General features: G+C 38.6%; 1 protein-coding gene across 1 annotated transcript; it reads right to left on the bottom strand.

The window, feature by feature from the left end:
- Window positions 1-3,626: 3,626 nt before the first annotated feature.
- LOC308128515 (uncharacterized protein) lies at window positions 3,627-17,383 on the bottom strand. The gene is made up of 5 exons (XM_080493505.1): window positions 17,262-17,383; window positions 14,587-14,842; window positions 9,731-9,789; window positions 8,003-8,196; window positions 3,627-4,658 (listed from the first exon to the last, which is right to left on the bottom strand). Exons 2-5 carry the CDS (start codon window positions 14,836-14,838, stop codon window positions 3,847-3,849), a joined length of 1,317 nt encoding a protein of 438 aa, XP_080349631.1. The 5' UTR covers window positions 14,839-14,842; window positions 17,262-17,383; the 3' UTR covers window positions 3,627-3,846.
- Between the last annotated feature and the right edge of the window lie 449 nt (window positions 17,384-17,832).

Here is a 17,832-nt window from a genome sequence, read left to right on the forward strand (position 1 = left end):
GGAGCCAAAATAGTTTTTCTCTCAGAATAATCATATCAGCAAATCCAAACAAAAGCTTTTGCTCACATTCATGTTTTAATATAAGACTCCCCGAGACTTTTGTTTTTTACAGACTTTGTGATTTGTTTGCATGTTCTCCCTCTGGATGTTGCTGTTTTTTCCAGCGCCCCCCCCCCCCCCCCCCAACCGTTTAAAAACATACATTTAAGGTTAATTGGTGAAAATGGAAGAAGTTCCACGGGCCTGCCTGATGAGACTGAAACCATGCATTCGCCAATGGTGAGCTGGGATCGGTTCCCCATGCTAGAAACAGATTGAGGTCGACCTTTTCACTTCCTGTTTTGGTTTGGTGCTGAATTATTTGTGTGTTCTTGTTTGAAACTGCCTTTCTTTATTTTGCTTTCAATGTGCAGGTTTGTACAATTTGTTGGCCTTTGACAACAAATACTGGCAGGGGAAAGATAAAAAATTAAAAGATTTGGCCGCAGCACAGCTGATTGCTGGCCAACTTGTATCACACAGAATCACACCCGAGCATCTGAGTTACCTTTCTGACTGAAGCACTTCCCACAGTGTTGACAGATGTGCTGCTTCTCCCCAGTGTGAAGCTTCATGTGGTTCCTCAGAGAGCCTGAGTTTGCCAGCAGCTTGGGGCAGACTGAACACTGCATCTGAGAGAAAGGGAACAAAACCACATAAGGCTCCCGTCTTTAAATAACATTCTCTTTTATCTAAAATAAATAACTCAATTTATGCAATAAAATTAAATAAAATTTGATAAAATAAAATTTGATAAAATTTGATGAAATTTGATAAAATTTGATAAAATTTGATAAAAATTTGATAAAATAAAATAAAATAAAATAAAATAAAATAAAATAAAATAAAATAAAATTAAATTAAATTAAATTAAATTAAATTAAATTAAATTAAATTAAATTAAATTAAATTAATCCACAGTGATAATTTGTGGCTCAAACACTGCAAAACTACATGTAAGATGTAACATCATATCTGTCAAGTTTCTTTGTCATCCAGGCATATTCTCCTTGTTTGGGGGTCCATGACCCTGTAAAAAGTTTAAGTTGGATGTGTAAATATTTCTCAACAATGATACATCTGAAATATGCCTTTCCTCCCTCTTACTTTTTCTGCTTCAGGTAAAATTCCAGGTCGTCAAGCATCTCTCACATGTGCCTCTGTTTTAAGCCAAGTTGTAAATCCTTATTTGAATGCCACCCTTGAAGACTCTTGAAGAATATGGTGATGTGCAGTTGTGAGAAGCTCTAACTGTAAAACCCACATATGATACTTATGGTTCAGTACTATGGCTTAATTTATCATTTAGATTCATCTACGTTATATTCAGTTATACTCTCCACTTTTTCCTCTTTATCTAACAGTCATAAATCATGAGACAGGAGAAAGCTTACTTAGAAAAGCCTCTACTTCCTCTCTTCCACACACCCCAACATGCACACAACTTAAAGTTGGCACCAGCTTATCCAGGTCATGGTAAATCCAATTTGTCATGAAAGCAGACATTTTACCTCTCATCCAAAAGGCTTCATCAGTTCTGACTGAGTAGTTTTGGGAGTTCAGGATTTGCTTCAAACTTGCTGTTCGAGGAGGAAAAACATGACTGGCATGAAAATTTAAAGATGTGACGGAAAGGATTTGAAAATTTGGTGCAGAGACGGACTTTTTTTTCTTCAAAGACACATTTAAAATTCTGAAATAGTTGCTTCAGGGAAGGAGAGGCGGCAGTAATTTAAATCATTACATGTGACAGACTTGAGGAGCTATACTGTACCCAGGTGAATTTATCCATCTCATTAAAACAAGGCTGATCTGAGAATGTCACCACAGATGAGTAAACAGGGAGATAAACGCCTCCCTACCTTTGGAGGCTGGGTGTAAGTCATCCTGCTGCAGTGGAGGAGGCGATGGATGCGGAGGGACGGCCGGCGTGCGAAGGCCTTGCCACAGTGCTCACACGCGTAGGGTTTCTCCCCGCTGTGCAGGACCATGTGCTCTTTCAGGTCCCGCTTCAGGCCGTACGTCTTCTCGCAGTGAGGGCAGGAGAATGGACGCTCCCCGCGGTGACTCATCTAGGAATAACACCGCTATTATTTGAAATGATACGTGTCAGCGCCGCTGCCATTGTTGCGCTTCACTGTGACGGCTAAATTGCCACTGTGCCTGATGACTAAGCTTGCCGTCATCAGGGCCCCCACACCCTACGTATATTGACCAAAATAATAAAAAAAAAAAACCAACCAAAAAAAACCTGTGTGTTCATGTTGGCAGCAGCGGATCGTTCACTATGAAAACAGAATACTTTTGGCTTATTTTTTCCTCCTTTGTCATCTTGTTTCTACAGACGTGAATTGGGAATGAGATGAACATTCAAACAAGGACTAAATCACTTTGTTTTGTTTTGATGGATCACATTCAAAGGAAATTAGAAACTCACTCACACACTCACTAGGAACTTACACAGCTTTTTTTAAAAATAATATTTGGAACAGTGAAGAAAAAAACTTGAGAAAGTTCTGCAGTGAAAAGTCAGAACCGTCACAATTTCATGGACCTTTTCCATTCATGGTTTTGTACTAAAGCTTTATTTTTTTCATGTGGCTTTCGCTTTTTCATAATAAATTACATTCGATTCTAAAATCAGTGGCTTCATAACATGAATGGCATTTCTGAACTCATTGCTATGAACATGTGACACGTTTCTATCAGAAGCAGCAGTTTAAGCTGCAGGAGCTCGTCTGCCTATTTGTTCAAGTTTGTTTTATTTTACTTTTACTACGTAATTGTACCTTAATGATGTCGTTTCACGTATCTTTTATTATATTAGTTCTCTCCGAGGGAGTTGCTGTAAAAGCCTCTTGGAGTTTCTCTGTCTAAGTCTTATATTCAGACGTGATGAATTAATAATTGAAAAAAAAAAAAAAAAAAAAGGCTTTTGGTGTCAATCACTCACTATCAAAGAGAGGGCGCTTCTGTGTGGAGTCGCTGCTGATTAATCAAACAGGAAAGCAAAAAAAAAAAGAAGCACCAAGAGCCTTTAAGAGGGAAAGTTTATCTGATTTCAGCGTCGTACCGATGCATCACTGCACTCTGCATGTCCGCTGATGGGTATCGATAAATTGCAGTGCAGCGTGAAAGCTCCACACTCGTTTCCTCTGGAAGCGCATCATTTATTTTCCACAGCACACTTCCGTTGCTATTTGTCGTTTAAATTTCTTTTTGGGGGGGAGGGGGGGTTCTGAGGATCAGTCTGGTTGTTATGCTGTGATCTTTTGTAGAGTTTAGTTCAGTTTACGAGTCACTTCACATCAGCTCCATCTTTTAGTCTCATGTTGTTGAAATATACTTTAGTTTCTCAGTTGGCATTGTTGAAACTTTTTGTCAATCTATGTTTTCTTATTATTTTAAAACATTTTATTGTCTTAAATATACTTAACATACTGTTAGTTGCTCATTTACTTTTATTAAATCATTATTCACCAGTATTGTTTTACTCATTTTTAATTTTCAAATTTTCAATACAGAATTATACAGATGAACTAATTATATCACTTGCTTTTTCTTTGGCTTCAGTGTTTTTTTTTTTTCCAAAGTATTTTCTTATTTTACTATAAGTGCTGTCCTTGTAACAGCAGACTGCAAACTGCCAGTCATTTTACTCCCTATTTCCTCCTGTTTTAAACTCATTTTGGTAAGTTCTTGTTAACGTTCTTGGTTGCATTTTAAGAGAAAGAAACGTTTTGTTCTGATCTCAGTGTGGGTGTTTTAATTATTTCACGTTTTGGTGTTTAAGAGCTCATCGAGCGACTACATAAATTCCAACTCTTGAGTTAAGAAGGGCCTTGCTCGGGCCTTGTTTTGGGCGTTAATAGTAATAAATGAGGAAACACTGCATCCAACCCCCCCATCCTCTACCTGATGAGCTCTGAAGCTCTCTGCAGAGGTGTAATTCTTCCCGCACTCCTCGCAGCTGAAGGGTTTCTCCTCCGTGTGGCTGAACTGGTGTTTCTTCAGGTGACCGATCTGGTAAAACCTCTTTCCACAGCTGGAGCACCTGTACCGCCGCTCCCTGACCTCTGAATTCCATGTGGGGGTCCTCCCGGTGGGAGACCCTGCGATCGCCTCGGGGTCACCTGATTTCTTCTTGGAAAACTTGGCGCCGTCCTCAGTGGTGTTCAATCTTTTCCCTCTAGTCTGCTCGGGTGAGTTAGGGCCAGCCGGGGGTCTCTTAGATCGGGTGGCGAGACAGTGAACGTGTCTTGGTTTTGAAGCCAGACGGGAGCTGCAGCGAACAGTAGGGGGCGCAGTGAGGCCTCGGGGGGCTTCGGCTGGCAGGCCGCTCTCTGTTCTCCCAGTGTGTCCACCAGCTGCCGCATCAATATCAACTGTCAGAGGGGCAGCTTGTTTTTCTGACTGTCTGTCACTGGAACAGATTAACTCCACTCGCCTCTTCCTCCCGTGATGCCTGCTGAGGTATTTACGTGGATTTCGCTTCTGTCGCTCCTCATGTGCGCTCTCCTTCGCTTTGTCTTTCAACTCCGCATCCTTTACTTCACTGATTGACATTTTGGCGACTTCAGTATTTGGGTCTTCTTCCTGAGTCATCATTTCGTCTTTGGCTGTAAAACACATTGAGGATACACAAACACCAAATATTTTTTGATTATAGCATCTAAAATATAGGAAAGGGAGTCTGTGTTCTTTTCTCTTTACAAATCTATAACCCGAGCCAAATGATCTCCATCTCTGAGTCTGCACCTTTCTGATAAGCTTTTCACCTCCCCTGTTGCCTACACTTGCTTATTAGTCACTTTAAAGTAGAACTTTAAATCCCTTGAGGTGACTGTGTGAATGTGAACTGGAGCTTTTGTTCAAAATTAAACTTGATAATCTGAAAGATATTTCAGAATAAAGAAGCTGGTAGTTTAACAAATGCAAGGACAGTCTAGAGTTTGTGTGAACTGGACCTCTCACCACTTGTTAACAAGGGAAAAAAAATAAAAGTTTTGCAGGTATTTTTCCACAATGCAGTAGTGTTGTCAGTTAGGGTTAGAAAAAAGCAAAGCAGCTTGGATTTTTGGTTAATTTCTTCATTCGGCTAAAAGAAAAGAAAAATGCTGGAGTTACACATTAATAACAAATATTTTCCCTAATGGTCAATACAAACTCTAAGTGTATAATAAACGGCAATGCTATTGGACAAGTGGAACATACTCAGCTATACTCTAACATACTCAGAATTTACTCAGGATTCATAATAATACTTATGTGTATTTTTTTGGGCTAATATATAATATTTATACAGTAGGCACATTTTTGGATGTACGTATGCATACGCGCGTGTAGTAGGATCAAATACATCTTGCTTCTTCGTGTTATGAGTCAGTCTCTACACACTATCGTTACATGGATACAGGTACATTTATACATGAACTGAGTATGTAATTTTGTATATATGTAAAAAATTTCCGAAATAAATTTGCAATCATTCAGTCAAATATCGCCTCACTGAAGCTTCAATGTCTAGAAACTGTATTTTGTTTCTGTGACTGTATTCATCTGTATGCATTCTGAGTAATTCATTGATGTGTTTCATTTAGAATTTGGTCTGAAAGGAATTTCACTTTTTACACTCCATCCCTCTTTCATTAATTATGTTATCATTTCATAATAAATCTGTCTTTCATAAACTTGCTACTATACTTCTGCCTTTGTTACAGTTTCATTTTCTGCATTAAAGTCTCATATCTGCCGCCGCAACAATGTAACGCTTCTTATCCTCTTATCTTTCGTTTAGCATTCATAATTGTTTTGAAGATGCATCCGAGATTTATAGGCTTAATCTGTTTGAATCGGTGCGCAACAAGAGCTCAAGTTTAATAAGATATCCACAGTCTGTTGCTGCTGGATATTTTCTGCATGAAGCTCCTCCACTAATTCCTCATCAATCACAGCACATAAAGATGCTCCACAACCCAGAAACAATAAAGCAGCTTGGATGGAGAGATCATCATTTTATATAGAGGAAATGCCTTTTAATGATATTTTCTAACCTGGTGTTTTGATTCAACAGACGTTTTATGTTATTATGTTAAATGATGTGCTATGTAAAGCTTTAGATATATTGTTTTCCTGCTTTACTCCTGTTTTTGTTTTGTTGTTGTAAATCATGTTGACAAAGGTATTCAGTAACTGAGCAGATCATTAAAAGTATTTGTGTTACATCCTTAAAATTATTCATGTGATATACAGGCCATAAGAACTGAGAATGTAACAAAATTGCATCTTTTGGAGTTATCATTTTTGCTGTAAATTATCTCATCATGGTCTCATCTAATTTTCTGTCTTTTTTTTATGTTGCTATAGGCTCATGTTTTTAGCTCCGGCGACCTCACGGTGGTCATGCAGGTGAGACAGGGTCTGTCTGGATACTGGCGATGTGATCTAGGTGACTGTCATCTAGCCTCCCAGAGATGTGGAATTTTCCGATCGACTATTTAGGAAGTGTATCCAATATTAATCACTTTCACAGAATGTTTGCTTAACAGAAGAATTCATACAGAATGTCCTGTGCCGTCTCTGTGTCAGGATTGGTTGGTGGCCAATACGCTCACGTTCAAATCTCTGCATCAGCTGAACCTGATCTGATTGTTGTTATTTTTATAATATAATGACTGATGGCTGAATTCTAACAGGAGGCCGTCTTTGAGATTGTTAATCTTTTCCTTCAAAGCATCCTCCAGGCCTCCTTTAGATCATCTTCATAAAGAAAATGTATGTACTTGTCCAAACTTACTTTTAAAATCTGGTAATCACTATAGCAAGGTCTGCAACCTTTAAGAACAGAAAACCTGGCGTTGCCCCCCCTACCATCATAAAATCAGTGCAGAGCATCTGAACAAATTAAACCTTTGGATGAAGATAACACGGCAATTAAGTCTGTCTACAACAAGTTAAACTCTCTTTTTTTTTTTATCTCCAAGTAATTTAATATATTCTATCAAAGGTTATCTCACTGATGGCTGGGGCACGTAGAAGATTGTAGACACTAAAACAGACATCACTAAGTATTGAAAACATTGAAAAATATATAGTGTCCAAGTTTCGATCGGGCTACTTCTCTGCATTGAAGGGAAAGATGTAAACAAAAAAAAACTTTCAAACTTACAGACAAAGTTGTGATCTAAGATATATGCAATGAAGTTTTTTTTTTTTTTTTTCAAAAGGCTTTTAGTTCAGGCTGTCTCAGTTCATACTGGACCATTTTCTCAGTTAAGTGACTTCAGATATATACTAATAGGAGACTTTATTTGATGCACCGTGCTTCTCCATTCTTTTCACCCACTCCCATTTATCTGTGCTCTCTCTGTCCTTTCCCTCCGTAATGTGCTCCAGGCCTTTATGACTGAACATTCTTCATCTGTACTGTACTTTAGTCAGTGTCTGACCTGCGCTGATCTCTTCTTAATACGTCCCAACACCATCTGGTTAATGAAGTGTCCCACCACCTCTGAGTCGAGTTTCAAATTTATTTTCAGTTAAAATTTAATTATTTCTCCAAACAGTCCGACTGCAGGGTTTTGTTTTGTCGTTATCTTTATTTCTTTTTTATTGTGAAGTGCCATGAGGTGACTCCATTGTACTTGAGGCTCGATAACTGTAACTAATTTGAATTAGACGTGAATCTACTGCAAATTAAGCTTGTGTTATTTTTTGCTGTTATAGTGTTGCCTACATTTGAGATAATTATTAGTGAAAGAAATCGAAAAATGCTTATGACAGTGTATTTTAGACAATTATAGCATAATAAAGCAAACCAAGCCTAAATAATATAAAGGCAAGAAACCATTTTTCATACTTAAAAGTGCTAAATGATGATGATAGCACCACTATAAATCCAGTGTGTTTACACTTTTGGCTGCTTCCTCTAAAACTCTATGTGTATGACAATCTCATTCCTCACCTGTGTCCCATGTGGCATTTCCTGGTGCTTGTTGTTTCCCCACAGTGTCATCATAAAAGAGCAGCTCTGTCCCTGGCTGGATGTCCCGACACACACGCAGACCCACTCGCAGACACTCGCCCTCACACACCTCTCCACACTCGCACTGCACCGTCACATTCTGCTGGGCTCTGCTTGATGACCGGCAGGCAAAGCTGTGGGGGAAATAATCACATATGTGCTGAAAACCGCATTTCATATTTCCTTCTTATACTTGTTATGTAAGAAATGCTGTCATAAAGTCCAAATAGTAGAGGATAAAATACACCTTCGACACACGTGTGTGATGTTATGTAGAAGCTACATGGTAATTGCTATAAGTGAGTCTTTATTCTGTGAGTTTGTGTGACTGGAGGTCCCCTGAGGCCCATCACAGGAGACGAATCTGATGGTGCTGGTTTTTTTGTTGTTGTTTTTTTATATCTCTTCAGTCTCAGTCACTCTCTGGGAGACAAAAATAGTCCCGTTTTTAATGAGAACACCACACAACACACAGCCCGGAGCAGGAGAAAATGTTGGCAGTACATTCACAGCCAGCGCTGAAACCAACTGCTGCTGACATACAAACTGCAATGTTGACAAAATATAACACAATCAACACGGGAACAATTTTTCAAATGCAGATGGAGGAGAAGTGGCTTAGGAAAAAGGAGGCTCCTCCGTGAAAAACAGGGTCTTATTGAAAAGGTGGCTTAGGAGACTTTTTAGTAAAGACATTTCCTGAACAGTATGTGAATGCTGAGCCTCACGTTTATATACAGGTCTTCCTATAAGCAGCTCCAAGTGTGAATGTCCATCGTCTCCCTGGGCAGGTGCAGGCTACAGATCAACACTTTTTTTTTTATCATGACAGAAAAGGGAATGGGTTGAGGTCAAAAATAATGCATGTATGAATGTAAACTAAATCTGTCAGGTCCAGAGGTTGCTACGTCATGTCATTGCAGCTTAAACCATCGACTTGGCCTGTTCTGATGCCCTTCAACCAAGATGTGAACTCAGGTCCTCCACAATCAAGGTCAAGATTCAACCCGAGGGTGTATTAATGTAGAATGTAATGCTAATGTAATTATGAGTAATTAAAATGATCAAATAACAAATTTGTATCCCTGTGAATGGTTATTGGACACTTTTGTAACATTATCGACCAGTTATTGCATTTAGTTTTTTATGATATTATTCTTTAGAACAATTCGGGTCATAGTTACATAATGGGCTCTAACGGGGCCAGTAGATAAGATGCTCACTTTGTGATATAAAACTTGTTAAATTGACCAAATATAAATTTTCACTCACTTAATTTGTGGCAGCAAGCTGTGCCTGGCTGAACTATGCACATCGTACCTTGTCTAGTTAAACAGAAGCAAGATTTTCAACCTGTCAATGAATCTTTCTCTGCCAATTAACAGCAGACCTGATATGTACACTGCCAGCTGGGCATTGCAGTGATTGATGAGGAGGAAAATGGGAATGGACAGAGCAGCATAAGCTGATCCCAGTAAACAAATACTGTTTTGTTACTATGTGCCTGAAGGACACTGATCAGGTGTTTCACTTTCCGAAGACCTTGATGCTTATCAAGTGATCAAATCAGGGATCTTTTTTACCTTCCAGAGATTCAAAATGATATCAATTACATATATGCCATGCCAAGTGAGAGGGTCAAATGTGTGAATGTCTATGTTAACTCACTTGATCCAGATGCTGCTTTGTACCGAAGGTTTTTGATCGGCAGTTTTTCCCATCGGTGCCTGCAAAACATAACGCACACAGTTACTTTACTTTACTTTAAAATAAAATCCATCCATCCTCTTTGTTGGTGCACCTAGGAGTCACCAATTAGCCTCAGAAGCATATTTTTGTGTGTCAAGAAACTGGACGACCTGAAGAAAACCCACGCCGTCATAATAACAACACACAAACTCTCACGTCAGGCTTTTCTGCCTGACGTGGACTCGAACCCGCAACCTTCTCAGCGAGTGTTGAACCAGTGGATAAAACAAGCATCTTTATATTAACAAGATGACATTGCGTTGTATTTGTCGCCCTTGATACATTTGTTCACTCCTCTTGAAGGTTATTAACAGGTGAAATCTTTGTAATAACTTTTATCACGGCTTGCTGCCACTTCACAAGCGTCTGCGATTCAAATTGATCTAATATATAGAAATATTTATTATCATCTTCATTCAGACAATATTTAAAAGCTACAAATTTACACTGAGATACTTTTGTTAGTAACTTTCACTCAGAAGGCAACGACATAACTGAATCGGCTTGTTTAGCGTTAGAAATGTGACTCCTGTTTGCACATTAGAGGAACCTGAGTAGAGGAGAGCTAATGTGCTAAATGATCAGCTGCTTAGGGAAGAGTTGCAAAGCGAATAGGAGCTGAATCATTTCGGCTGTAGTTACAAATAAAAATGAATTTTGGTTTCCTGATTAGACAGATCCTTCCTCAGAACTCAGGATTACTTATGCAGAATCATTTTCATTTCTTTTCCACTTGATTGTAAACAAGGGATGTCCTGATCAAATAGTCAGTATCAGTATCTCAACTTCTGTGTTTCTCGATTAATCAATCTGAAAATTCAGCCAGGATAGTATAGGAGAACTGTAGTAGAAAGCAAAAACAGTCCACCAATGCCAGCATTTCAGGAGGCGGAATCGTCAAGCGCTTTGTTCAATACAACCAGTTTGATAGGACAAATCTGCAAACTGGGGCTCAGACTGAAGAGGTGCAGTAGAATAACACGCGGATGCAACTAATCTAAGCTGAGACCTCGACGAGCAATGCAGATGACTTTATAATTGCACAGCTGTCCACAACAAATAATGACAGTGAAGGGTGTGGCGTGTTCAGTAAACGCCTCATGAAGCGGGGCTTTAATGGCACAACAACCTGCATAAAAGCAAAAAATAAAATAAAATATCCTGTCTGCAACCACAAGACTGTAACACTTTTGAAGGTATATTTCAGACTCGGCCTTAATGGAGCTGCACAATAAGGCACATCCAAACATACAAAGTCATTTAAAACCTGAAGTGACCATTTTAGTTTTAGTGCAGACAGTAGGAGCTCTGACGTCTGCCTGGCGTCACTGCTAAGCCTCACTGCACGCTGGATCGATACCAACATTATTTCAATTAAATCCAGGACTGTTTGCAAGCATGCCACATAGTCTCATACAGCAGAGCATGTGGAAGATTCAAGATAGTGAACAACGGGAGAACAAACAAAGAACAAGCTCATGTCCTTTTGCATCATAAAAATATTTTGTAGGTAAATAAGTATCAGCCAATCAGCAAGCAAAGAAATTGGATCAGGATATTCCTACACATGACAGTGAGAAAACACAGCAATGCATGAAGCCATATTTCATAAACTAAAAGGGACATTGAAAAACTGTTGATACAAAACAGATCAGAAGCTCGGGCTCCGAGGAAAGTGGATTTCACTGCCGGTATCTTCGAGCTCCCTTCGCTGCTGTGTTTTCTGTTTCTATCATCTGGAGGCTGAAGCAGGAAGATTCCAGGAGGTACTAGTGGATGCAAACAACTCCCGATGCATTTCATGCTTTTAGGTTACATTCCATCCTTTTCTTTCAGTCCACTCACAAAGCAGAGAATCATTCTTTGTTTGTGACTTGAGCCGCCACGGCGTTAGTTTACCAATAACTGCTATTAAAACTGTAGATTCATGGCCACGTTGAGAGTATTTACTCTGCCGCTGGCTGACTAAAGGGCTTACTCATACAGCCATTTCTCATAAAACCCATAGTCCGTTTACAGCACACCTTTTTTTTTTTTTTTTAAAACATGTCTACAAGAGCTAAGAGCACTTACATTTACTGACCATGTTGCCGACTGATGTGAAACAATAACCTACAGAAACTCCATTTAATATTACAGCCCTTTGATAGAATGGCGATAAAGAAACGCAGCGACAAGAAACATCACTATTGTACGTCATCAGCTCAACCTGTGCTGCAGTCCTAAAAAACTGATGCTACCTGGAGGTTGGAAAAAAAGAAGTATTAAACTTGCAGGTTTATAAAATACTGGAAATATGTACTGCTATAAAAGCTCCATATTAGGAGAGGAAAGATTGAACATGATCAGACCTACAAGAGTTACTCACAGTAGTATTGATTAGTGTCTGATTGTTCTTCAATGTGTACATTGATTGCAAAGGCCTTGTAATTAATCATTGAACATCTTTTTTTTAAATCCTCTAACCATCTCTTTTTATGTTTTTTTTTCTTGGTAAGACATTTTGTGGAAGTGACAAGGACTAATTCATCACCTTCCCGGAGGGTTGGTACTTAATTAGGCAGAAAGACATTCACTGCGCTCCTCCTGTCTGCCACAGTGACAATATACTGTCAGACAAAAGGCGTTGCTTCTGGAGAATGTGAAATCCTCACAAAGAATCTCAAGACTGGCTCAACAATCAGATATCTGTGCATCAGCCTGCAGGGACTCAGGCCTGGAATTTTATTCTCTTAGACTGACTTGACAATTCAGCAGGTGGTACGTGTGTTTCTGTTTCGATGGGAGCGGCGGCGTCACTTCCAGGCGTAGAAGTGTATTTTTGAACCACGGGGAGGATTTTGGAGAGCTGGTGCTTGTTCAGGTGCAGCCGCGATTCGGGCCTAAACATATGATAATTGCAGGTTCCCGTACGGGCAAAATCTCGACGAGCTGATAACACGCTCCATCTCGGCTCCCTGAAAAACGCACAAGTGCGAGTAAATTGGGTGAGGCGTCCCGGTTAAGTTGAGTGTGCGGAGAAAACTTTTATTGTCAGGTGCATTCACGGTGACGGCGCCTAAAGAGGCAAGAAAACAAAAAGCTGGCAGCTGCGTGGCGGGGAGTTTGCAGACGATCAGAGTGAAAAACGGAAGCTGTGAGGTCAATACTGAAAACACTCAAGAAAGAGGGAAAAGTAGGTTTTCAAATGAGTTTCAGGATGTTGTTCAAAATTAGTTTGCTTATAACAAACTCAGGTGTAGCATTTGTGCGGGGTGTACGCCGACACCCGAACACTAGGGGGAGCCAAACGTGTGAACCAAATCCCCCCTGAACAGATTCAGATGAACAATTTGAGACTGGGGTCAAAGCTGGAGTACTATTCTCAGGGGATTTTTCACAGTTTGAAAATGTATGAGGAATTCTATATAGTCGGGGGGAATTCCAATATTCACATAAATTAAAATAAATTGCTATGATACGATACACCGGAAGCACAAGTTATCCTCCGTGTGGTCTGTTTAGAGCCCAGGCTTCATGCTTCATTCAAAAGCCGAGACTTGCTTTTCAAACTGATGGTGTCAGCTTTGTTTGGTCCGCATCAGGGTGCCGATGGTCGCGGTCACACCAACACAAAACACAGCCAGTGCACCAGGATTGTCAAGAATTTCCTCCAGGATTTAAATATTTCTGAGTTTTGATTCTGATTTATTTTAATCGCACCAACTGTCTTGAATTTGAGCTTGAAATAAATCGCCGGCGGTTGTGAATGTGAGTGTGTGTGATTGTCTGTCTACTCATGTTCGCTCGGTGATGGACTGGTGACCTGTGGAGATTTTATTCTGGCTTCAACCAGAGTGAGCCTGTATTTGCTGCAGCGCTCCGAGTTATGCTGAAGCATAAAAGATGTACTGATTGATGTTGCTTGTAAAAAAAAAAGCTTGAAAACTCTTTTGATACAATATAAAAAAAAATTAATAAAAAAAATAGCTTGAACCTGAGTGAATTGACAAAATAAGATTTTTTTTTCTGGATCTACTCCTTATTAAATGAGCCAAATAATGGCATGTTATGATAAAATATATATTGCATAATACAGGAAGAGCTGCATGAGTTTCAGATTTCATCTATATTTTTCAGAGTAGCTTACTTTCTCCAAAGAATTTTGGAAACAAAAAAATGTATCCTGATTTTAGCTCTCAAGATGACAAAATATTTCTTTACAACTCCCTTCTAAAAACACCAAATGCAATCAACTGCTGTAAATCTCTAGATTCCACGGATGTTTTTCACATCTGTTTTTTGGGTTTTATTGAATCAGCTGTGAAACCTGGATTATTGTCACTTTGAAATTAGTCTAAGAGACTAAAGATCCACACTTTAGTTACAGCTTTTGAAAGCAAACCAACACAGCTATAGAATTACTTCTTTGCTATTCCGGCTGGAACAACGTGAGCTTTTCCTGATTCTTCTGGTTAAAAATTGCCTTTTGAGAGAGAAATCTTCTACCAGAAAGCATTACAGTGTTGCACCCAGTGAGAATTAGTCCACTTCAGTTATTTACAAACCATGGGGAAGCTGTTTGGGGTTTGTTTGTGGTAATTGATCCGATTTTTCTCTGGACTGAAACAACATAACATGTTGACGTAGACAAGAGTGTTGAATGTGTGATGACTTCCAATCAGAACTACATTTGATGCAGAAAAGTGTTTGGAATTACAAAGCTTTACAAGATTTGTGATCATTATTGCAATGGGAGGATGGAGAGAGTTTTCCTGGGAAGGAAAGCGCCTCACCTCGGTGCTGTCAGTCTGAGCCGTGAGCTCGGGATCTCCGCTGTGAATCACAGAGTCGGAGTTGGAGTTGGAGGCGGACCCTGTGTCGCCTGGCCTCCCCACCAGAGACCCCGCCTCCACCGCACAGCCAACCCACCACAGCCCCAGCCGGTCCCCGCAGAGTCGTGAAGGCCCCACGGTGAAGTTAGGGGGAAGCGACGTAAAGAGAAACGTAGCGAGGGCAGACGGGACGGGATCGATGGAAGGGGCCATTTATCTGTGGAAGAAAATAGAAAGCAGGTTCGAGGCATGAATTAAACCAAATTTAGTTTACACCAGAGATATCCAACATTTCTTAGGCTAAAGACCGTCAAATTAATTAAAACGCAAGGCCCCATAGTTAAATATCAAATTGCAAGATTGTGTTTTGTCTTAAACTGTGCTTAGTACATGTATAAACATACTCTGTTATTGTGCCTTTAGTACTTTAGCGTACAACCATTCACGCAAAAGAAAGTGACGTTGATTAATGTGCACATTTCAATCCATTTACGACAACGCGTTGAATTTGTGTTAAAACACATTTTAATTTGTTGTTGGAAAAAAATGGGGGGAAATTAAAAATACACATGTAATAAATTGTCTTATGAAGCAAAAATGTCATTGCAACATTATAGGTATTATATTTTATGACAAACACTCCAATGGTATGAATCTGCATTTGAACATGTGCATTAATAATATGTATTTAAATATATGTGCATTTAACTATGTCTATTTCTTACTCATCAGCGTGTATGTATTTTTTGTGACTATAAATACAAATTGTGTATATAATAAACCAAGATCAAATTGTTCCTATTCAGACGTGTGTATGCTGGCGCAAGAGGAACAAAATCCCTCATTTAACTGTGTGTGTTTGCTTCAACTTGTTATGTTTTGGTTTTGACCTCTCAAATGAACTCATTCAAATCCTTTTAATATTTTAGAAAGGAGAGGTGCTTTTGACCTTTTTCACCTCCGATCACATCTATTATATTTTATTTAACTTATTCGGCTTAACATGCATTAATAATAAGAATGAAAACAGCATCCTGTTGACATGAGTGGCCTGCTGTGAAACTTAACTGGAGCTGATATTGTCATTAAATCCTCCTGTGAACAATGAAATTTCTCTATACTTCAAGCAATGACACTGACCAGCTGTTTTTGCATTGTCCTGCACCGAGACCGTTTAAATAACATAGCTGTCACTACACCAAACACAAGTGAAAACTCCCTCCATGATGAGGCAAACAGGTGCAACATGCTGGAGTGCTGAATTGGATTGTCTGTAATTATATGCCGCAGGGACGCGAGGACGTGAGCCATACCTGCATTTAGTCTCAAAGTTATATCTGAGCTATTGTTGGTATTTTAACAACTTCAGAACTAAAGTAGTAACGCATGTATTTTTTAATATATAAAACCCTTTTAATCCAGTTGTAACCAAATACTCTTTGCATTTAGTGTGAAAATACATTATTATACAAAAGCACATAAAACAAAGATAAACCGGGACACACATTTAACATTTAAAATGAACTGATAAAGACACAAAACAAACACAATACAACATAAAACAACCATCTAGAAAACTGATTAAAAAAAACAAACAAAGCAACAATAAAGAAACATGGAGTACCATAAAACTACCACATAAATGCAAAATGCTCCCCAAAAAGCACAAGTGACAAAAGAATAAAGGAGGAAAAAGCCCTCTTTCTGAAGATTCACAAAAAAGTTAACACATTTAAAATGATGTAAAACCAAGACTCTCTACATCAAAAAAACATCAAGCTCTTCTAAAGTGGACATTCCTGAAACTTTGATTGTACATATTATATTATCTCAGATTAAATCTCCCCAGTGCCTTCACAGTGTTTTTTAACAGAGGCACTCATTACCAGTGTGATTTCCATAATATAATTTCCACAATCATGTTTAAATAAATTTAAAGTCAAACTCATTCATGTAAAAGTGACTGGACCTAATCAACCAACCTTGAACATAGTTTCATATATTATTCACATTTCTGGAATTGCATTCATGTTTATTGCATATTTATTGAGATGATGCGTGAACAGAATTTATATTGGTATCTATATACACGAGTGCCTTAGGCTTATGTCAGTAATGATGAGAAGTTTCGTGTTAATTTCTGCAAGTTTTTACTTGCAAAGTAAATTCTATAAATTCTATTAGATTGTATTAATTTTCGTTGTTAATTTATATTTATTTACATAAAGGTGCTTCACTATAATTTATCGAACAAATTGCAATCCAGATAATTCAGGCTGTCTCTCCTTTCGGATTAAATGATTAAATAAGAAGTCTGTAATCTAACTCGATGTCTGGAAAACGCAGGGAAAACGCATTTCTGGCCAACAGCGGCTTTGCCATAGCAGCTGTTTGGGAGATTTCAATCTGAGAAATACTCTGCATGTTATTCTTCTTGTTACACGTAAAGTCCTTGAATGCAAAGTGCGTTTTAACGAACAAAAAGACAACTGTTGACGGAGAGAGTGGATGTTTTACAGCACAGTTTTACACGCCATGTTAGCATTATAGCATTTTTTAGATCGGCAACCGGCTCATAACAGTCAGATTTACGATGTAGGCATATATATTGAAAACTGAAATAATGATGTACATACATGGGGTGCGATCGGTGTCTTCAGTCAGTTATTATCAGAGTCAGAAAGCTAAAATCGTCTTTTTATCAACTCTGGGAAAGCTATCGTTAACCACCAAAATCACTGAGGGCGGTCCTTCTCCCTTTATTGTCCGACCTGAAATAAAGTTTTCAGATGTTTGGTTCCGCAAGTAGGCAACACGTCCATCCATCCATCCATCATCCATCTTCTTTCTTCTTTTCTTTTTTTGAATATTACGTACAGTTTTTTGTACAATTTGCATATACATAAAATAAAAACGTTTTGAAAATAAGAAATTTAAGAAGACAGCAAAAAACTCTTTTGTAAATGTATTTATGAATCGTGTTCAAAAATGACAGAAAGAGAAAATTGAAAACAAACTAGATGAGTAGTCATTAAGTTTGTATATTATCAGTAAAATGGCTTCGGAAAATGTTTGAATTATTAATATGAGTGCTGTATTTAAGAACTCATATTCTATTCACAATACAACACGCAGCTGTTGAAAGCATACTATCTTAACATTTAATGAAAGATATTAGCTCATTTAAAAAAAAATAAATAACACATC

This window comes from Lipophrys pholis, assembly GCF_963383615.2.
Source record: "Lipophrys pholis genome assembly, chromosome: 2".
NCBI classification, from domain to species: domain Eukaryota; kingdom Metazoa; phylum Chordata; class Actinopteri; order Blenniiformes; family Blenniidae; genus Lipophrys; species Lipophrys pholis.

Coding starts and splice junctions, on each gene's coding strand:
- LOC308128515 (XM_080493505.1), bottom strand. CDS start 14,838: ATGGCCCCTTCCATCGATCCCGTCCCGTCTGCCCTCGCTACGTTTCTC. Junction 9,790..14,586: donor CTCAGACTGACAGCACCGAG/GTGAGGCGCTTT, acceptor TATGTTTTGCAG/GCACCGATGGGAAAAACTGC. Junction 4,659..8,002: donor AAATGCCACATGGGACACAG/GTGAGGAATGAG, acceptor TGTGTTTTACAG/CCAAAGACGAAATGATGACT.